Source organism: Oncorhynchus keta, chromosome 32 (assembly GCF_023373465.1).
Source record: "Oncorhynchus keta strain PuntledgeMale-10-30-2019 chromosome 32, Oket_V2, whole genome shotgun sequence".
NCBI classification, from domain to species: Eukaryota; Metazoa; Chordata; class Actinopteri; order Salmoniformes; family Salmonidae; genus Oncorhynchus; species Oncorhynchus keta.
The window spans coordinates 9,627,647-9,650,100 of NC_068452.1; the positions used below are offsets into that span (position 1 = coordinate 9,627,647).

Sequence of the window (22,454 nt, forward strand, 5' to 3'; positions counted from 1 at the left end):
TAGGATGGAGGTCTGTTGTTAGCCACCTCTTGCGTTCCGTCAGTAGATTAGTGGGGTTCCGTGTGGTAGAGGGATTAATCCAAATCACACAACAACAACAAAAATAAAAACAATAGATATAGTTATAGAGGCCCAAGAAGAAAACATAATAATAATAAAAATAAATAAATTGTCCGATTGTCTATTCGGATAGCAGCCGGTAAGACAGCTAACGGTTAGCAGGCCGCAGATGGGCGTTCAGGTAACGTCGCGACGGAGGAGCCAGCCGGATCTCCTTCGGGTAGATAACGTCGGCAGTCCAGTTGTGAAGGCCCGGTGGGGCTCCGCGTAGGCAGCAAAACGGGTCCGGATAGGTGACTGCAGCCCAGGAGTGATTGATGGAACTCAGGAGTGATTGACGGAGCTGGCTAGCTCCGGAATAATTTATGTTTGCTCCGGAATCGACGAAAGCCGATAGTCACACGGATAGCAGCTAGCTAGCTGTGAGATCCGGGTATGAATGTCCAGAGAGGAGTTGAAATCCAGGGACATGGAGAGAAAAATTGGTCCGGTATGTTCCGTTCCGAGCCGCGCTGCGCCGTACAAAACTGCCGATAGATTTTCGAGCTACAGGATAGCTGATGACCACAAACCGTGGTTAGCTGAATACTAACAATATGCCAGTAAAGAAGCTAACTAGCTTCTGAACTAGCTTCTGATCTAGCTTCTGATTAGCTTCTGGACTAGCTTCTGGACTAGCTTCTGGGCTAGCTATTTATTGATGTGAATATGATAAGCTTCAGGTCAGGCCCTATTGTTCACATGCATGCAATGCTTACATGTTTCACGTAAAGAGAGCAAGGGTTGAGGAAATAGGGAATGTTTTTCCTAAACAAATGAGGGATTTCGATAACATAAGTATGAAACTAAATGGCTGAAATGATAGTTGCAACTTAAGCACGGAGAGCATAATAAACACTTGCTGTGCTGTAGTGCCTTTTCGCTGCAGTAGGGAGGCGAGTGAGACAATGTGCGCCAGTCACTGTCATTTTTTTTAACCCAGTGTGACCATCGGGCTCTTTCTTGTCTTCATTATTTAATCAAACAATGTGCTTAAATCATCAGTCAATCTCAGTGCATATGTAGTTGATTTTATTCAAACACATAGGGTGTGTCTGTCTATACGGAAAAAGTTGTTTAAACATTTAGACCGATCGATTGGTCAAAAGAACAGGATGACTCTCGGTCGACAAAGATTTGTTTAGTCGGGGACAGCCCTACATTCTTTATTGATAACAAAAGAAGTGTACAAAAACACATCTGCTACACTGGCAAAATGAGCCTTTTTTGATGTCAAGAGCACTGGGCTATACAGTGGGGCAAAAAAGTATTTAGTCAGCCACCAATTGTGCAAGTTCTCCCACTTAAAAATATGAGAGAGGCCTGTCATTTTCATCATAGGTACACTTCAACTATGACAGACAAAATTAGAAATAAAATCCAGAAAATCACATTGTAGGATTTTTAATGAATTTATTTGCAAATTATGGTGGAAAATAAGTATTTGGTTAATAACAAAAGTTTATCTCAATACTTTGTTATATACCCTTTGTTGGCAATGACAGAGGTCAAACGTTTTCTGTAAGTCTTCACAAGGTCTTCACACACTGTTGCTGGTATTTTGGCCCATTCCTCCAAGCAGATGTCCTCTAGAGCAGTGATGTTTTGGGGCTGTTGCTGGGCAACACGGACTTTCAACTCCCTTCAAATATTTTCTATGGGGTTGATATCTGGAGACTGGCTAGGCCACTCCAGGACCTTGAAATGCTTCTTACGAAGCCACTCCTTCGTTGCCCAGGTGGTGTGTTTGGGATCATTGTCATGCTGAAAGACCCAGCCATGTTTCATCTTCAATGCCCTTGCTGATGGAAGGAGGTTTTCACTCAAAATCTCACGATACATGGCCCCATTCATTCTTTCCTTTACACGGATCAGTCGTCCTGGTCCCTTTGCAGAAAAACAGCCCCAAAGCATGATGTTTCCACCCCCATGCTTCACAGTAGGTATGGTGTTCTTTGGATGCAACTCAGCATTCTTTGTCCTCCAAACACAACGAGTTGAGTTTTTACCAAAAAGTTATATTTTGGTTTCATCTGACCATATGACATGCAGGTCATTCACTAGGTCCCCCCGTGTGGTTCTGGTATTTTTGCTCACCGTTCTTGTGATCATTTTGACCCCACGGGGTCAGATCTTACATGGAGCCCCAGATCGAGGGAGATTATCAGTGGTCTTGTATGTCTTCCATTTCCTAATAATTGCTCCCACAGTTGATTTCTTCAAACCAAGCTGCTTACCTATTGCAGATTCAATCTTCCCAGCCTGGTGCAGGTCTACAATTTTGTTTCTGGTGTTCTTTGACAGCTCTTTGGTCTTGGCCATAGTGGAGTTTGGAGTGTGACTGTTTGAGGTTGTGGACAGATGTCGTTTATAGTGATAACAAGTTCAAACAGGTGCCATTAATACAGGTAACGAGTGGAGGACAGAGGAGCCTCTTAAAGAAGAAGTTACAGGTCTGTGAGAGCCAGAAATCTTGCTTGTTTGTAGGTGACCAAATACTTATTTTCCACCATAATTTGCAAATAAATTCATTAAAAATCCTACAATGTGATTTTCTAGATTTTTTCCCTCCCATTTTGTCTGTCATAGTTGAAGTGTACATATGATGAAAAATACAGGCCTCTCTCATCTTTTAAAGTGGGAGAACTTGCACAATGGGTGGCTGACTAAATACTTTTTTTGCCCCACTGTATGAGTCAGCAATTGAGTTTCATGAAACTGAAGGTTACCTGTCGATGAGTATTTGAACAGGATATCCTTGTTGAGCTTGCCCTTGTTAGCCAGGGCATATGAGGTCATGGCCACTGAATAGGGGTTGGTCAGGTATTGATTTCGAGATTCCAGGTATTGCATGGCCTTTTTCATGCTGTCTGGTAGCTCCTGGAGAGAGAGAAAGAAAAAGAGAGGCAGTTGCGAACTTCTTGAAGTATCAGAGGAAAAAGGCAACCAAAAACAATTCCATAGACTTCTTTAAAAAACTGCTATTGTTGTTCGATGTTTATGCATGTTTATGAAAGAAGTAATAGGACATTAGATTGTGTAAATTTCACTTACACTGATACCATCGTAATTTGTGCAAAATGTGTGTGCTTCCTGCATGGCTATGAGCACAAATGCTGTCAGTGTGTCGTCCACGTCTTTCCCCAGTACATCTCCCTGTAGATAAGCAAATACAAGACAGAAATGGTATGTCCGTTTTCTTGTCTAATTCTCTGCAAGAATGTACCCCTGAATTGGTTTAAGAACCTTTCCATGAAAACTCCAAAGATTTTGATTAAATAAGACTCAGAAACAAAATTACAACAGAGGAATATTATTATAATTCTTGTTCGGCTACATGTATTGTAAGACAGGGGTGAGATGTAGGCCTACTGCCATTGATATCATTTGTTTTAGAAAATCAATTTGGCACAAAAACCCATACAGTACCATCATGCTGGGGGTCAGGATTTTGCCAGATTCTTCAAAAATTCCATTGGGCCGCTGTCTTTCCATGACAAGCCACTTGACTGCACTGCACAGGACATCTTTCGAAATAACGATGAACGGGTTTGCCATGGCAAATACCTTCACAACATAAGCTGTGAGCCTAGATGGAAAGGATGATATTTAGGCCTATGTATCACATGCCCTGCCATGAACAAAATGTAAATGTATAAATCGTCTTCCTTTGCTATTCCTCAAAGTGTTACGTGCTTCTTTGTTTCACCATTACAAGGTCTTATTGGCGTAAGTCAACAGATACAATTCAGTTAAAGTTGCAGTCTGCGATTCGAAGAAGAAGAAAAAAACAACACGGCTGCCCTGTCACTTGTTTTGGTAAACAGCTGAGGGATTGGGGCTGAGGAACTGTAACCACTCAAAGAAATGACAGATAGAGCTATAGATGCAAGGACATTCATGAGATCAAAAAACAGTAACATTGTTTACAAATAATGAAATAAAAATGTGCTTATATTTTGGGTTCTGATGGGGTAAGACAGTTGTTATATTCTTAAAGCATCAATGGCTATGTCAATCATCTATTCATTTGTTAAACGATGTACCAATCGCAGACTGTTGTTTTAACATACAGTAGACCTAGGCCTATTTGTTGTACGTCTAATGTTGTGTCCCTGGTATTGTGGAACTTTGGAGGATATAGAGAACATTTGTGTGGGAGTGGGGGAAGGTTTAGCTCACCAGGTACCACTACGGTCTTTAGGAAAGGTAGCATATGATCCATCTGGTTTCCGATAGGCCATTTCCTGCTCATAGCCTTGATATAACAAAAGAAAACCAGGAACCATGAAGATAATCAAAGCCGTATTTGTGCTGATGATAACAAAGAATTTGTGCTGAGGGTGCTGATCACACCCAAAGCATTTGTAGCTAACATGTTAGGGAGTGTTACTTTATTCAGCGATCAGCGTTTCCGCACATTTATTTTTTTACCACTACATCACTCATTGTTGAGAGACAAAGTACCAAATTAGCTACAAAGGCTTTTGGAAACCCACCCCTGGTCTGTTCAAGCTTTAAACAAAATAATTCTAACTTGCTTTATGTGTGGTTGCTAACCAAATCCACTTTTAACTTTTAATGCAAATGCTCCAATCAATGCCATACTCTCTGGGAGTTGTGCAAACCTCAAAAGTGGAATTCTAAAGCTTCTCACCCATTTTAATTAAGTTGATTGCTTCCTTTCTGCGTTCTAACCCCACCTTATCCCACTGTTTGGTCTCGTCCAGGTAAAGTGTGGCGATGAGAGGTAAAGTCATCTTCATCATGTTCTGCTCCCCGCAGCCACTTGGTTGCTGAAGGAGGTCACCCAGGGGTGAACCACTGATGGCAGCCTCTATCGTCCGGGCCAACTGCTGACCTGACAAGTTGCATACAGCCCATTCAAAGGTAAATGCAGACAGTAAAACATAATCAGAACTGGAATATGACTCAGTCAATGGTCAGTGACAAAATGACAAAGACATTTTCGTGACATAGATGATAAAGAATTACCACGGAGCAATAGAGCCACACTACAACAGTATTATTACTGATCGCGGCTTATCCCTACACTAAGCCTCCAAAGCATCACACAATGTTTTTTTTTTCTACGGACGATGTTAATAGCCATGGCGGTCCTATAGCTTTGTGAATCCAGACGAGACTAGTGAGCAACTCTAGCTAATTCAACTAATGTTGTCAACACGTATCCGCAGAACATTTCTAAATGGTGCATGTATGTCAGATCATTCCGTCTCACCTGTCACACTTATGTGTGTGCTGGCAAGTGTATTTGGAACCTGGTCAGTCAGTGCACCACTCCCAACATGCACAATATCAGTCCCCCCTTTTAACCAGAGACAAAGACAGAGAAAGAAAGAGAGAGCAAACAGTTTTAGGAGTTTTAACCATTCAGTCTCACTTACGGGTAAAGCCATACAATATGGCTTGCATATTAAATGTATATTATCAACCATCATGACACTCATTAGTGCAAAGACTCAATCATGGACACTCTTACTGACAGTTTTGGCTGCTTTGCGGGATGTATTGTTGTCTCTACCTTCTTGCCCTTTGTGCTCTTGTCTGTGCCCAATAATGTTTGTACCATGTTTCGGTACGTGTTTTTGTGCTGCTGCCATGTGTTGCTACCATGTTGTTGTCATGTTGTGTTCCTACCATGCTGTGTTGTCATGTGTTGCTATGTTGTGTCATGATGTTGGCCTGGGGGTTAGGTTTATGACAGTCATAAATACCTCTTTCCCCCCTTTTCCTCTCTCTACCCTACTGATGTTACATTTGCAAAACTCTTGATTAACATAGAGATTCTGGGAACATCAGAAGGTGGGGGGAAATGAACTATATTCTGGTAATCCGACCAATTGAACATATGCGGTGGTACTTAATGAATATGATGTCAGTTCGGTTGTCATCTGAGACATTGTGTCTACACATCAGAGATATCGGAACCACATGGAATTGTTGTTCAATTTAAATGTTTGAATATGAAATTATTTGTGATGGGATGAAATGTGATTTTAGCTTCTAAAATGTGAGATGTGGGTTTTCATAAGATAGGGCTGCTCACTCAGTGGCCCGCCCACGTGAAGAGACATAGGTTGTAAACTATGAAACACACCCCTTTTCTCCCTTCCTATATAAAGTCTTGACGACAATATAACCAGCTGTTCCAACGATGTGAGGTACGACGGTCCTATGTCAGAATGGTTCAGATAATAACTACAGAACGAAGCCAACAACAGCGTGAGCTTTGGTTGCGAATGGTATGAACTTTCAACTCTTATTCACTACACAAGTGATACCTCCTAGCCGTTGAGTTAGCAACAGCAGATGCAACGAGGGTTAGGAAGGAACAGACAGAGTATCCCGTCTATCCAATGACGTTACTACAACGAATTGACAACCAGATACATTCTTCAAAGGTCATGGTTTGGCAACACGGCCTTCCATCTACCACCAACCTACTGAAGCGCAGCTCAGAGTAAATATTTATTGCATTTTCCTTTTCCAAATGGGCGGTAATTTAGAATGCATAAGATACTGTATTTACGATAGCCCAGCTTCTTCCCTTTGTTCCTCAGTCTTCCCGCTCCTTCACTCAAACCCAGCCCCTTTTCTTTTGTGTGACAAGCTGTCATATCTGTTTCGCCCGCTAGGGACGTTTTCCTTTATGATGTCATTTGTAATCAAGTTATGATTTAATTATGTATATGTGTAATTCTGTGTGATTAGTTAGGTATATAGTAAATAAATAATTAAACCCAATTTTGTATTGCTGATTCAAATTGTTAGCCAGGGTTTGTGCAGATAACTAAGAATTTACAACTTTCAGATGAGACTGAATTAAGGTGACGATTGATATTGATTGCTATTGATGTAAAATATTACGAGGTCCTTAAGAGTTTATTCGGAAGATAACAGCTCTGTAAATATTATTTTGTGGTGCCCGACTCTCTAGTTAATTGCATTTACATGATTAGCTCCATCAGGTGATATTAATTACCGAGAAATTATTTTATAGAATAGCATGTCATATCACTTAATCCAGCATAGCCAAAGACACGACAGTTGTCTTAGGTTTGTCTTTATCTAGTGTTGTGTTGTCTCTCTTGTTGTGATGTGTGTGTTGTCCTATATATATATATATATATATATATATATATATATATTTTTTTTTTTTAAACATTTTTTTATTACCCCAGCTCCCGTCCCCACAAGGCCTTTTGGTAGGCCATCATTATAAATAAGAATTTGTTCTTAACTGACTTGCCTAGTTAAATAAAAGTTAAATACAAATGTTAATTTTTTTTAAACGAATGGCAACACTGTCACTGGAACTATAAATCATTTACATCTGTATATGTTGCCATACACTCACCATGTCTGGCAGGATCCAGTTCCACATTCTTCACCTGAAGCCATCTCCGCACCCCTTCGGCCTGTCATTGTTAGAATGAAAACACTGTAATTTGCTCTTATGCTTATTTATCAACTCAACATATAGGTTTTTTGCTTGAATACAACAATTCACCTGGTGGCCTAGGTTATCCAAAAGGCTCGATAAAGTATTTACTTGTACAGCAAATAGGCCTACTTTTTATGGGAAAATTCTGGAATCATTGTTAAATAGCAAGGCTTTCCAGTTACCAAATATTCAAGGATCAACATCCACCACAAGGGTCAAGAACTGCCACATTTCATCATAGTGGTGAGGCACCACTACAGTCTGGGGTTCGATGCCAGGCTGTGTGACAGCCGGTCGGGAGCTCCATATAAGGCGGCACATAATTGGCCCAGTGCCGACCGGGTTAGGGGAGGGTTTGGCTGGAGGGCTTTCCTTGGCTCATTGCACTCTAGCGTGTCTTTGTGGTGGATCAGGCACCTGCAAGCTGACCTTGGTTGTGAGTTAAATGGTGCGGCTGGCTTCCGGGTTAAGCTATAGTGAATTAAGATGCAGCACTACTTGGCAGTTCATGTATGTCCAACTTCCCACTCTTCTACACATAACTGAAGATTCACAAGTGCCTGGACAGGCAAACCCATTGTGTCAGATATTGAGAGCATCAAACAAATGCTTCCTGTTCTTCCATCTTATCATAAAGACAGGTGACTTCAAGGTACCAGAACATCTTGATTTGAGAATTGATACCAGTCCACTTTCCTCTTTTCCAGCAACACTAATTATTTTAAGTTTGACGCCTTATTGGTTACAGTGTAGTTGGACGGCTGGGTACATGGATGGCATCAAATATTGACAACCTGTACCTTGGATAGGTTGGGAAAGGTCACATTCTTAATAAGTCAAAATCTTGTTTCGATAACTTAGTCATTTGGAAACAGCTACATTGACTACAGAATGTTCCTGTGAAGGGCAAGGGCCCCTTCTCTATGTTGGCCCGGTGACTCTGTGACCCCCCCGCCTTATTGGTTATAATTGGATATAAAAAAAATGTGGCACCTCATCTCAAATTGGTTGAGCCCCTTCCACTCTTCTCCAGGTGTTACCTCTTAGCATAACTGTAAAGTGGTAGCCCTCATTTGTTGAGGACTGGAATTTATGATTCAATCAATCAGATTCACACTGATCGACACATGTTCATATATAAATTCCATATCATCCTCAGGGTAGTTACTAGATAGATCTGTCAAGATGCAACGGTTTGCCTTACCACCACACGTAGCTCCTTCTTAACACCGTCTTGACCACCCCAATCTCGGACGGAGGCCTTCACCTCAATGGTATGGAGGCCCAACATCATGGGGATGATGACAAAGGGGACACTTCGTGTGGACCTGGGGTCCACCATAACAGTAACAACATACTTCCCCTTCTTGCTAGCAGAGCTGCACACGTCTGATGTCTCCCTCAGTTCTACACGGACCTGCCATTAGGGTGGAGAGGTGATGTTGTCACATCATCGTGCATCTGATCAGATAAAAAACACACTGAATGGTATAATAATAGTAATTATCATAATAATAATCAGGCGTCACACTGATTTTAGAATGAAATATTTGGGCTGGGTTGCGTGCCTGCTTTTAAATGACAATAAGCATACGGTTATAGTGTCGTCCATGTAGTTGTGAAGAATGGCTTTGATTTCCAGCTGCTCATTGCGTACGGCAGAGTAGGGCAGCTTCAGATCAAGGAAGAAGTTCTTACGAACAACCAGCGTAAGGGGTTCAGACACACAGATTCCTATTGAGCAAGAGAGTTGCCATAAGATGTAGAAAGTGTAGCCACCAATATAGAAAGAGGGGCACAAATACATGACCGTACCATGTGTTTTGGACAGGCCAATAGCAGTGATCTGCCAGCTGGTGATGGAATCTGGTAAGTCAATTGTTTTCTGTATAGCACTAAATGGCAAAAAGAGAGAGAAGATAAGTCTGATTTTATTTACATGGGAAAAGGGATATGCATAAGAACACATTTTACTGTAGTGCATTGAACGATCTCACTCAATTCTGCTCTTACCACTCCTCATCTTTAGGACACTGTGGCAAACTCTCCTCATTCCATAGCCAACTCTCAGGGAAGAAGGAACGGGACTTGATTTCGTCAAAACTTTCGAAAAGGTCATCCTCTTCCTCGCCTTACAAAGAGTGACAAGTCAGACAGTTCCCATCACTGTGAATGTATTTCCCTTTTACACAGAAGGGAATACCAGAATACTTTAACATTCACATTCTGGTTTTGTTTATCCCTCTCGATTTCCATAGTGTGCAATTTTAGAATTGACAATTCCAGTCCACCACAGTTGTTTTACTCACTGCGGGCTAGTGTGAGCTGGTCAATCTTGGCCTCCTCGCCTTTGGTGACCATTTCTCTACAACATTTCAGGAAGGCTCCCACACACTCTGTTCCATCGCTGATGTATTGGGATCGCCGCTCGCACGTGTAATCTAGAATGTTCTTCCTCATACCGTCCATGCAGCACTGTCTCTCCAGGCCTGTGTACTGGCTCGCTAGGACAGAGAGAAATGCTTTGGGAAACCCAGTAGTGAGTGTCACGTGAAGTTTGTTTAGTGACCAATCAGGACAGCAGTCTTCCTATTTCACAATTCGTTGTCATTCCCAGAGATTGAAAACATAAACAATAAAACACTATTTGACATCCTTACAACAGATGTCTGTTTGGTAAGAAAGTAGTACTAAGTTCTACTAATAAATAAATACATACGTACATGGATACATACAGTACATAGTCAAAACAAAAACATCCAGTTTTATGATCAGGCATCACAAGCAGAGAAACTCTTGTCCTACCCAGTGTGGTTCCGACATCATTTACAGTCACTGCTCGTCGTCTCCGTGAGTTGTCAACTGGGCAGCTGGAGACTAAAGCACACAAAGAAGAAGACTGATGGACAAAACTTGCCAAGACAATATTAAGGACAAATCTATTAAGCCTACATCAACCAAACTCCACATTGAGAATGAAGATACTCTGGTGAAGTAATATATGATACACCAGCTGATAACTGGCTAAAATATTTATTTTAGTGTATTTACAAGTTAAGTAATAATACATGGGACTTCTTTGCAGAGTTGCAAATAAAAAGTAATATCTCAGACTGGCCAACAAAAATAAAAGATGAAGATGGGCAAAAGAACACAATCGCCTCTTCATTGTTGATGTTGAGACTGGTGTTTTGCGGGTACTATTTAATGAAGCTGCCAGTTGAGTACTTGTGAGGTGTCTATTTCTCAAACTAGACACTTTAATGTACTTGTCCTCTTGCTCAGTTGTGCACCGGGGCCTCCCACCCCTCTTTCTATTCTGGTTAGGGCCAGTTTGTGCTGTTCTGTGAAGGGAGTAGTACACAGCGTTGTATGAGATCTTCAGTTTCTTTGCAATTTCTCGTATGGAATAGCCTTCCTATCGCAGAAAAGGAATAGACTGACGAGTTTCAGAAGAAAGCTCTTTGTTTCTGGCCATTTTGAGCCTATAATAAAACCCACAAATGCTGATGCTCAAGATACTCAACTAGTATAAAGAAGGACCGTTTTATTGCTTCTTTAATCAGACAACAGTTTTCAGCTGTGCTAACTTAATTGCAGAAGGGTTTTCTAATGATCAATTAGCCTTTTAGAATTATAAACTTGGATTAGCTAACACAACGTGCCATTGGAACACAGGAGTGATGGTTGCTGATAATGGGCCTCTGTACGCCTATGTAGATATTCCATAAAAAATGTGCCGTTTCCAACTACAATAGTCATTTCCAACATTAACAATGTCTACACTATATTTGTAATCAATGTAGCTTTTTTTGTAGCCAAACTGGAATTAAAGCCAGACTAATTCAGTGGCACAGATGGAACTACCAAGCAGAAGACACAGCGTTGACAACCAAACCCAATTCATTATCACTAAATACAATTACATTTGAAATCAACCAGAGCTTGAAACAGTAGGCCTACAACATGAATTGTCTATTTAAGAAATAAGGCCAGAGGGGCTGTGGTATATGGCCAAAATCGATAGCAGCAGTGTATCCATTTCGTTTTTAGGTTGAGATTTTTCAATAATCATTCTCACCATAGCATATTGGTAATAGGAAATATATTGGTAATAATATTGGTAATACAAATATCGTAGGGAAGGGAAAGGGGGTACAACTGAATGCATTCAACTGAAATGTGTCTTCCGCATTTAACCAAACCCTCTGAATCAGAGAGGTGTGGGGGGGCTGCCTTAATTGTCATCCACTTCATTGGCACCTGGGAAACAGTGGGTTAACTGCCTTGCTCAGGGGCAGAACGAAAAATGTGTACCTGTGTACACATGTGTCATAGCTAAGCAGGCCTTGGTTAAAACTCTGGATGGGAGACCAACGGGTAGCTTTTGATAGATCAATTCTCCAGTTGGAGGTGCGGCCCAGCCTGTAGTTTTTCTTCTGATAGTGGATATAACGTTGAAGATCTGATGTTGTTTTAAAGGTACAAATTCAAAGGTTTGTCTATGTCGACCTTTGGTTACCAAAGGACAATCCTGTGGTTGAAATTTCATCCTCAAAACAACAGTTTATGTTGATGATTCAACTTCACAATACATTGACAAATTATGTTGAAACAATGTTGATTCAGCCAGTTTGTGCCCAGTGGGTAATGCCTCTATCAAACCTCTATCAAACCAATCAAGTATTTTGCATGGGTGCCATTCCAAAGAGACATTGAGTAACAAAATAACAAGCAACAAACGTTAGGGAAGATTCAAAATGTGTTGGTAACATATGTAAGATGTATAATATTCATCAAATGTGTATAAGTTATTTCTCATCAGAATGGTATTTTTGTATAATACTGTGGCGAGGTTGCAGTTATCTGTTCTATGTCAAAACTAAGTTGCATGGTCCACAGAGAGGGGAGAGGTCAAAGTGTCATCATGTGTAAACATATCTTCTACTCCCTACCTTTCCCAGTGAGGAAAGGAGGGTTGCAGTGTCTGGAATCATTCTATGCTCCCTCTAACGTTGCTTTTATCTTAACCTATAGCCTCACTCTCCTCTCCGTGAGCTTGTCCAGGTTTGGTTGTATTTTGAGTTGGTTGTATCTAAATGACAATTTGATATATGCCTGTTGATATGCAGGATTTGGTTTATGGTTCTGGGGTTTGGGAAAGGAGACAAAGCTGAACGATGAATTATGTATATGCTGTCTGACTATGTGTGTCTTTGTGTCTCTATTAAAAGGAACTCAGTTGCATTGTAAGGGGGCTCTCAGAGAATTCACTGAGAGACACTGAATTTATCTGAGAGTCACAGGATTGTGATAGAGCTCATATAATTAAAGATGGAGTTTAATAACTAACTCTGACTTGTGTGTATGGTTTGCTCCCATGATTTGGTAAATAGAGGAAATTTCCACGACACAAGCTAGCATGCATAAGATACAAAACAAATGTTGCATAGGCTACTTAAACAGAGACACGGACAAAACAATTTAAAAAAATACACAAAATGCCTTTACTGAGGCAATCAAATCCGAGCGCTGAATGCAATTGACTTTGACCATTCCCATTCAAACTAGAAATCCAAACGTGAAGTTTGCCTGACTTCCAATAGTCAAGTGAACGAGAGACTAGGCAGGCATGGCCACGCAAGACTAGACAGGCCTGAATGTGTATTGCAGCTTTTATGTAGAGCCCTTATGTCACATACCTGTCCTCTGAGGGGTGCCCTTTGCAGTGTTGAATGCAAACACCAGCCCAGCATCGTAGAAAACCCCCATACTGTCTTTTCCACTCCCCGCAGTGCAGCCTATGTCATGTTTCTCTATCATGTCCCAGATCTAAGGATGGATGCATGCACATACCCAGTACACACACACACACACACACACACACACACACACACACACACACACACACACACACACACACACACACACACACACACACACACACACACACACACACACACACACACACACACACACATTTTACTATCCTTGTGGGGACAAGACAATTGATTCCCATTCAAAATCCTATTTCCGCTAACCCCTAACCCAACCCCTAAACCTGACCTCTAAACCTAAAATAGCCTTTTCCTTGTGGGGACTGGCAAAAATTCCCCCACTTACTATCCTTGTGGACTTCTGGTCCGCACATGGACAGTAAAACCAAAAACACACTTACACACAAATCAGCTAAGTCCCAAAACATTCCCAAGTGTTGGTGGGTAAGTAGGGTGCAATCTTCTGTATGGTCAAAGTTTACAAAAAAGTTTACAAAAAAAGAGTACAAATGAAAATGTTGCATCTATCAAAAATCTATTTATCATATTGTTTTATAAAGATTCTCCAAGTTGAATTCTCTCGCACATTAATTTGATTTATCAAACCAACCAGTTTCCCGAGTACAATTATGTTAAATACCCACATGGCCTTTAAAAAAAAAAAAAAACACTTGAAAGATTACATTTAAAAAAACACGTCACTTTTTTTTAATACCCACATGAAATACATTCAGTGGGGGTCTGAAATGATTAACACCATTGATAAAGATGAGCAATAAAAGTGTGAATAAAATATTCTATGCTCCAAAAAATTGGGAAATTATATTATTTAATACATTTCTCTGCGAAATAAATATTGTTTAAAATCTTTTTTCTTCTTCATCTAGATAAGGTAGGGGTCAAAATTATTGACACCCCTAAAGATTCTTACGAATAAAGGGGTTTAGTATTTGGTCCCCTATTGCTAGTACACAATGACTACATCAAGCTTGCTTTTGAAGTTCCAATAACAGGCGAGATTAGCATGTCTTGGGGGGGGTATAATCTTTGACCCTCTCATCATCATCATTCACAAATCATTCAGGATTATCTGTATACTATTTACAAAATCAAAACGAACTGCAAATTCATCCAACAAGTTTGTAGAGTCACAAGGTTGATGTACTGTAGTCATTGCTGTAGAACTGTAGAACCTTCCCAAGTTCTCTCACGTCACCCCGCTCCTCCGCTCTCTCCACTGGCTTCCAGTTGAAGCTCGCATCCGCTACAAGACCATGGTGCTTGCCTACGGAGCTGTGAGGGGAACGGCACCTCAGTACCTCCAGGCTCTGATCAGGCCCTACACCCAAACAAGGGCACTGCGTTCATCCACCTCTGGCCTGCTCGCCTCCCTACCACTGAGGAAGTACAGTTCCCGCTCAGCCCAGTCAAAACTGTTCGCTGCTCTGGCTCCCCAATGGTGGAACACACTCCCTCACGACGCCAGGACAGCGGAGTCAATCACCACCTTCCGGAGACACCTGAAACCCCACCTCTTTAAGGAATACCTAGGATAGGATAAAGTAATCCTTCTCACCCCCCTTAAAAGATTTAGATGCACTATTGTAAAGTGGCTGTTCCACTGGATGTCATAAGGTGAATGCACCAATTTGTAAGTCGCTCTGGATAAGAGCGTCTGCTAAATGACTTAAATGTTTAAAAAATGTTAAATTGCGTGCTAGGAATATAGGCCCAAACACTAAACTTTTGACTGCTTTATTCATAAGAATCTTTAGGGGTGTCTATAATTTTGACCCCTACCTAATTTTTGTTACTTGTTTAAACAAAATATCTTTCTCTGAGCAATTGTGTTAGTATAAAAAAAAAGTTTTGGCATGCAATATAGCTCAGTATTTATTTTATACAGTCAATATTGCTCATCTGTTTCAAGCGTGTCAATAATTTCGGATACCACTGTAGGTATGGACTAACATCAATAAGTGAACAATTATGCACAACTTAGATGACAAGGCTCAAAGAGTATCATTAATTAGCTGGCTGAAGTAGGGAAAGTTCAGTCTGCAGTTATTCACCTTAGTCTGAGTAAGTCGGCTTTTGTCATTCAGGACGTAGACCCCCTTATCCACGGCCACAAGTCCCACCTTGGCCCCTGGATCACCAATGATAGACAGGGTGACTCTTTTCTGAGGTGCATAACTACCAGGATGTCGGACATCCTTCACGTTTAGCTACAGTATGGCACACAAAGACGGAGGTCATGTTTGAGAAGTCCTGAATGCAACACCTCACACTGAAATACCAACACAGTAAGGAACCATTTTTAAGGGGGGGAGACAGGCACATGGGTATAACAGTAGAAAGGGTGGACTCTCTGGTGGAGAGTGGTAGATGTGACTAGAGCACAGTGTTACCACTAAACGATGGGCTCTGCACAGTAAGGCAACATTCTTACCAATCCCATGCACGTGTCCTTGACGTCGATCCACACAGAGTCAGACACAACCTCATTCTGGCCCACGTGGTAATACGCCACGACCCGGAAGGAGGGGATCATATCCTTGTTCACCATCAGACTCAGTGACATCAGTCCCTGTCCCTTATTCCACTCTATCTTTTGGGAGTTGATGAGCTGTCCCTTGCTCAAGATCTGTGAACACAGAGACCGATAACTGTCAGTAATCCTCCCTACGGGGATGACAAACTGGCACTAAGGGAATAAATGACCAACCAGGGATGGGTGGAGTCAGTGAGTTCATGGTTTAAGTAAGGAACAAGAACCAGGGTTATTGTTCCTTCCTCAAAGCAGCACCTCTGCGCTTTTACGTTTTTTCAAAAACAACAAAAAATATAGATATATTGGTTTACATACCACACTTGAATACAATAAATAAACACCATGTAGCATTTTTACCCTGTAATGTTGCCAACCAATGCACCCCAGCTAGGTAAAATACACAAGTCTATGTGGTTAAAGTTGACCGGTACACACCAGGAAGGTTATCTCATGTTTGTTATTTTGGGCCGAGGGACTGCTGCCGAGGCTTAGGTCTACTTTGAGTTGATCGTTGATTTTGACATCTGTAGAATGGATGTGTATGTGAATGTAGTTCTGTGAATTGTCTTTTGTTTGATAGGGTTTGGCAGTCATCTTCTGTGTGCCCTGCCTGTCATCCCCAAGTCCATCGACTTTGGTTTTCACCTGTGTGGAAATAGAGTAACAACATGAACGACTACAAGGCGTCAACACTGTCATTGATACAGAACAAAAAGCCAAAACAGACATGCACACATAATTGGATTGCGGCTTAGAGAAGTTTTAGTTTTGAACTTGCCGTGATTGGCAGCTCAGAATCCCCCGCTCTCGTGTTAATGGTTATTTTGGCAATACCATTGTCATGGGTCTTCCCCAGCACTGTTTGGTCTTTTTGTAAAACCTCCACATCGATATCTTTGGCTGGAGAATCGTCTGGATTGGTCACATACACCTAATAGTACAAATGGAAAGAGGTACAATTAGACCAATAGGTAGGAAAGACAGTGTAAGCCCAATATATCATCCTACCCTTTGACCACAGTTACCAGGTGGGTTCCCTGGTTAAAATAACTGGGCAACACTTTGGAATAGCATAGTGATTGAGTTCATGTAGAACACAGTGATTGAATGCTCTTAAATGTACCGAGACGTCATACGGCATTCCTGGTTTGAAGTACGGCGGGGTCTTCTTGAAGTGAATGCTATACGGTGACTTGACTATGAAGATTCCCTTCTTCTCTGCTTTCACCATCTCACTCCCTGGGGGATTAAAACCAACACCTTCCCTGTTCTGAGACTGAACACAAACGCACACTTCAAACGATGCAAACGTATGCAAACGTACCACAACTTACAGCCTCTACTTACCCGTGTCTGTTAGCACATTGACTGATATGTATAGGGATTTATGCAAAAGCTTATCGATGTCTGTAAAAGTTGTTTTAATGTGCTGTCTCTTCAGTACCGCTTTGCCCACTCCTTCCTTGAGCTGCATTTGAAAGAAACAAAGCCAAGATGTCCATCTGTCAGACTTGTGTTATTCGAGCTATAGAGCTAAATCAAATATAGACTGCCCATGGTGAATGTTTGTGAATACCCGTATGTGTATCATCCAAATGTACTCCCTCCCATATTACATGCACAAACCTCCACTCTCTGGAGAGAGCCAGGAAAACTCGTCCTGTCAACTCCTTGGATCAACCCGAACACCACATAACAAACTCCTTTCACTGGCTCCTCAAACAGGTACCTTCCGACACAAACCATACAGCAATATCACCACAGAGAATTCAGGGGGAGGGAAACAGATAGAGGAGTACTATAAATGACATGAAATGTTAAGTAGCCATTTTAGCAATAGTTACCATGGAAATAACAACTATAAATATATTTTGACTTTCTACAATGGCTCCAACCTGGCATTAATGTTGACCGTTAGCTCATCATCGTCAACGTAGAAGAAGGACTTGCTCACTGTCAATTTGACTTCAAAGCTGGGTAGAACTAGATAGGAAGTTAGTTATGAATTAATTTACTGAACAAAAATATAAACGCAACATGTAAAGGGTTGGTTTCTTGTTTCATGACCTGAAATAAAAGATCCTAAAAAATTTCCAAACTCACCATATTTCTCTAAAATGTCGTTCAAAAAATGTGTTTACATCCATGTTAGTGAGCATTTCTCCATTGTCAAATAATCCATCCGCATATCAAAAAGCCTTTGCTGGGGACAATAAAAGGTCACTAAAATGTGCAGTTTTGTTACACAACACAGATGTCTCAGGTTGTGAGGGAGCTTTGCACTGCAGGAATGTCCACCAGAGCTGTTGCCAGAGAATTTAATGTTCATTTCGAACACCATAAGCGGCCTCCAACGTCGTTTCAGATTAGTTTGCAGTACGTCCAACCGGCCTCACAACTGCAGACCACATGTAACCAGCCAACCCCAGGACCTTCACACCCAGCTTAAGTGTTGGATTCTAACTTAAAATATCCTTATGTTACCATGTTGGAACTGGGTGTATAGAAATCTACTGAGTGAGAAAGGGGAGTGCAGAAAGTTTACATTCTGTCCATACAGCGACTGCCGTGAGAATAGCTATGGCATTGTCTCTGTCTCCTGATCCTGATCTCCTATTGCTTACATTTTGTTTTTGTCAAATCTCATGTATCCTATGGAGAGAGGCAAAGAGTAACAGTCTGGTTTCAGTCACTGATAAAGTTGTATAGCCGTGGATTAGGGAGGAGTGAGGAATGTGGGCCAAGGTCAGGTCAGATGAAGTGAGAAGGAACAGTCACCACTTAAATTCCTGCCTACCAACAGACTCCGCCTAGAAGGAGGGTATAAATATATGTGCCTGTGTAAACATGTCTTTTCAGCTGTTTGACCAAGTGGGTGAATAAACTTGGGTTGAGCTTTGACCTGTTGTCTGTTAGTTTTTCACTCTGTTTGTCAGAACACCATCCACCCACATAGCTGATGAACCTATGGATTTGCTGAAGAATTTCTGCACAAACTGTCAGAAACCGTCTCACGGGAAATCCTCTGCATTCTCATCGTCCTCACCAGGATCCTGCACTGACTGCAGTTTGGCGTTGTGACCGACTTCAGTGGGGAAATGCTCAACTTCGATGGCCACTGGCACGCTGAAGAAGTGTACTCTTCACGGATGAATCCCAGTTTCAATTGTACCTGGTAGATGGCTGACAGCGTGTATGGCGCTGTGGAGTGGTTTCCTGATGTTAACATTGTGAACAAAGTGACTTGTACACAAGGATCTGTACACAATTCATGGAAGCTGAAATGTCCAAGTTCTTCCATGCTCAATGTCACAAATTGGGCATGTTTGGGATGCTCTGGATTGACGTGTACGACAGCGTGTTCCAGTTCTGCCAATATCCAGCAACTTCGCACAGCCTTTGAAGAGGAGTGGGACAACATTCCAATCAACAGTCTGATCAACTCTATGCGAAGGAGATGTGTTGCGCTGCATGAGGCAAATGTTGGTCACACCAGATACGGACTGGTTTTCTGATCCACGCACCAACCTTTTTTTGAAGGTATCTGTGACCACCAGATGCTTACAGTGCATTCGGAAAGTATTCTGACCCATTGACTTTTTCTACATTTTGTTGCTTTACAGCCTTAATCTACACACAATACCCCATAATGACAAAGCGAAAAGGTTTTTAGACATTTTTGTAAATGTATTTAAAATAAAAACAGAAATACCTTAGACTCTAAATTTTGCTCAGGTGCGTGTTTCCATTGATCATACTTGAGATGTTTTTACAATTTGATTGGAGTCCACCTGTGGTAAATTCAATTGATTGGACATGATTTGGAAAGGCACCCACCTGTCTACATCTATTTCTGCAGCATTTAAGTTCCCCAAGAACACAGTGGCCTCCATCATTCTTAAATGGAAGAAGTTTGGAACCACCAAGACTCTTCCTATACCTGGCCGCCTGGCCAAACTGAGCAATCGAGGGAGAAGGGCCTTGGTCAGGGAGGTGACCAAGAACCCTATGGTCACTCTGACAGAGCTCCAGAGTTTCTAAAACCCTGTTTTACCCCGTCATTATGGGGTATTGGGTGTAGATTGATGAGGGAAAAAAACGATTTAATCAATTTTAGAATAAGGCTGTAACGTAACAAAATGTGGGAAAGGTCAAGTGGTCTGAATACTTTCCGAATGTACTGTATCAGCATTCCCAGTCATGTGAAATCCATAGATTAGGGCCAAATATATGTATTTCAATTGACTGATTTCCTTATATGAATTGTAACTCAGTAAAATCTTTTAAATTGTTGCATGTTGGTTTATATTTTTGTTCAGTTCATGTAGTTTACATAGGCCCTATTTACTCTGTACAAACACTGTACAAACACTCCGTCCTAGACAAGCGAGGCCTGTTCTTAAAAGGCCAATTCCACCTCTTTTCATCTCATTGAAAACGGTGCATTTCTATGTTTTATAGAAAGAACAAACAAAAATATATTCCCAATGACATCATCAGAGATTAAAACATTTTTTTTTTAAAAGTGATTTTCAACCATTATGATATTTTCAGTGATGTGGGGAGAAAGAAAATAACCTCCCTCTGGCTAGAAACAGGTTTTGAAAATCACAGTTTTTCTTACTTTTAATCCTACCCTATTATGTCATAGAGAAGCATTTTTTTTTAGGAACATTCTTTTCTTATCTTTTTAACCACAGATCATAGAAATGTGTCATTTTCACATATGGAGACTGGAAATGAATATGAGGTGGAAAAGTGGCGTAATTGTCCTTTTAATAAAAGGCCACCCAAACCAATACCCTTCTTACCATATTCTTTCACCTCGAAATCTGCAGTGAAGTTCTTATGTGGGCTATTCTTAAACTTGGCCACCACTTTCCAGTTTCCAAACCTATATAAAAAGAGAATGAGAGCAGAAGAGGTCACAGGCAAACGTTTTCCTGATAAGTGTGTTAGGATGATTGAATAGCACAAAAAAACCTGGTGATTTCTGGGACAGGGAAGACTCTAGATGTCATCCCATCATCTGGTTTGAAATCTTCCTGCAGTAAGGTGATTCCATCAGGGTTCTATAAATAAATAATATACATGAAATGTGAAAGACTAACATAAATGGATCACAGATAATTAATCTGTTACTATGCAAGACTGACAGTTTTTTGGCAACTGGCCATATGCATCGACCACTACTAAGGAAGCATTGTCAATGCAGTTACATTTATTGTGAGGACTACTTACTTACCATAATTTCCACATTGATGCTATCTGTTACAGGCTCTAAACCGGAGTTTAAGCTGAAGACTCTGTATTTAACTGAAACAATATTACTGAATTAATACACTAAGAATGTAGTTTAAGATGTTAGGTTTTTATAGAGTAACACCTTTTTATCTGTGGATTAAGTAGAGAAACACGATTTTGACTGCGGATCAAAATTCTACAAAGATCTGGTACAAAAAAGGACCACATGCATTTCAGGTAAAGTAACACCCCAATGTTCATCTCCCAGCTAGCTAGCTAAATGTCCATGCACGTTTCATGTGAGTTTCGACCCGACCCCAAATTAATCAAATTGATTCACAGGGGCAGACTGGCCATCTGGCATTTGCTCAAAATGCCAGATGGGTTGGTCCATTTTTAGCCCAGTGGGCCTGTTTAACTTGTCTTTTTTTTGCACTAAATTATCATTATCTGGCTAATAATGGGGGCCCCAAGAAGAAAAAAAAACGGGCCGGTGTGTTAGGAATACCACGGCCGATTTCTGGTCCCAGTCCGCCACCGAACATAGGTGGTTGCTGAGCGATGCTAATTAGAAGTCTTTAGGTCAGTGGGCTCAGCCATACCTGTACTTTCCGGCGTGTAAATGGTTTTGTCCATTTGTATAAATATGTAGCCGGTTTGAAAGGAGACCAGGACTACTTTCTCAAGCTTGTGGCTTGGGAACTGAGCATACAGGTTCACATACTGGCTCCCTGTGTAGTCCTCATCAAAGAAGTCAGGTCCCCCTGGGATCTGACAAGTTGGAGAAAACACAAGTGATTTTTTGTGCACAGTTCACAACCATAGGTAAAATTGTGAAATTAATAACTTATATGAAGATACAGTCCCTTCAGAGAGTATTCATACCCCTTGACTTATTCTACATTTTGTGTTACAGCCTGAATTCAAAATGGACTAAATATATATTTTTCTCACCCATCTACACATAATATCCCATAATGGCAAAGTGAAAACATGTTTTTAGAATGTGATGGAGCTTAGAGGGTGGGCGTGTGAAGGTCGGTATATTCCTGCTCGTTGCCTACATCTGCTGGCCAGGAGAGAGGATGGCCTGGAAGGGTAAAGAGCCTTGTAAAGGTAACCTTTATTTAACTAGGCAAGTCAGTTAAGAACAAATTCTTATTTACAATGACGGCCTACACCGGCCAAACCCGAACACCGCCCAATCACAGACGGTTGTGATACAGCCTGGATTCAAACCAGGGTGTCTGTAATGACGCCTCTAGCACTGACACGCGGTGCCTTAGACCGCTGCGCCTCTCTGGAGCCCCAA

At 41.2% G+C, this 22,454-nt stretch overlaps 1 protein-coding gene across 2 annotated transcripts in view; it reads right to left on the reverse strand.

Annotated features, from left to right (window-relative positions):
- LOC118365025 (complement C3-like) overlaps positions 1-22,454 on the reverse strand; it is a 53,726-nt gene that overhangs the window by 24,445 nt on the left and 6,827 nt on the right. The window contains exons 3-28 of one of the 2 annotated variants that reach the window (XM_035746922.2): positions 21,745-21,913; positions 21,144-21,214; positions 20,882-20,970; positions 20,710-20,792; positions 17,794-17,881; positions 17,525-17,627; positions 17,246-17,366; positions 17,022-17,137; positions 16,677-16,829; positions 16,334-16,543; positions 15,797-15,991; positions 15,417-15,572; positions 13,270-13,399; positions 10,373-10,444; positions 9,877-10,071; positions 9,581-9,698; positions 9,383-9,462; positions 9,162-9,301; positions 8,772-8,984; positions 7,481-7,541; positions 5,342-5,428; positions 4,757-4,960; positions 4,282-4,357; positions 3,529-3,688; positions 3,154-3,255; positions 2,829-2,979 (exon numbers count right to left, since the gene is read on the reverse strand). In XM_035746922.2, the coding sequence (XP_035602815.1) occupies positions 2,829-2,979; positions 3,154-3,255; positions 3,529-3,688; positions 4,282-4,357; positions 4,757-4,960; positions 5,342-5,428; positions 7,481-7,541; positions 8,772-8,984; positions 9,162-9,301; positions 9,383-9,462; positions 9,581-9,698; positions 9,877-10,071; positions 10,373-10,444; positions 13,270-13,399; positions 15,417-15,572; positions 15,797-15,991; positions 16,334-16,543; positions 16,677-16,829; positions 17,022-17,137; positions 17,246-17,366; positions 17,525-17,627; positions 17,794-17,881; positions 20,710-20,792; positions 20,882-20,970; positions 21,144-21,214; positions 21,745-21,913 (3,343 nt within the window). Of the gene's footprint in view, positions 1-2,828; positions 2,980-3,153; positions 3,256-3,528; positions 3,689-4,281; positions 4,358-4,756; positions 4,961-5,341; positions 5,429-7,480; positions 7,542-8,771; positions 8,985-9,161; positions 9,302-9,382; positions 9,463-9,580; positions 9,699-9,876; positions 10,090-10,372; positions 10,445-13,269; positions 13,400-15,416; positions 15,573-15,796; positions 15,992-16,333; positions 16,544-16,676; positions 16,830-17,021; positions 17,138-17,245; positions 17,367-17,524; positions 17,628-17,793; positions 17,882-20,709; positions 20,793-20,881; positions 20,971-21,143; positions 21,215-21,744; positions 21,914-22,454 lie in introns of both variants that reach the window. The other variant, XM_035746921.2, reaches the window with a different exon arrangement.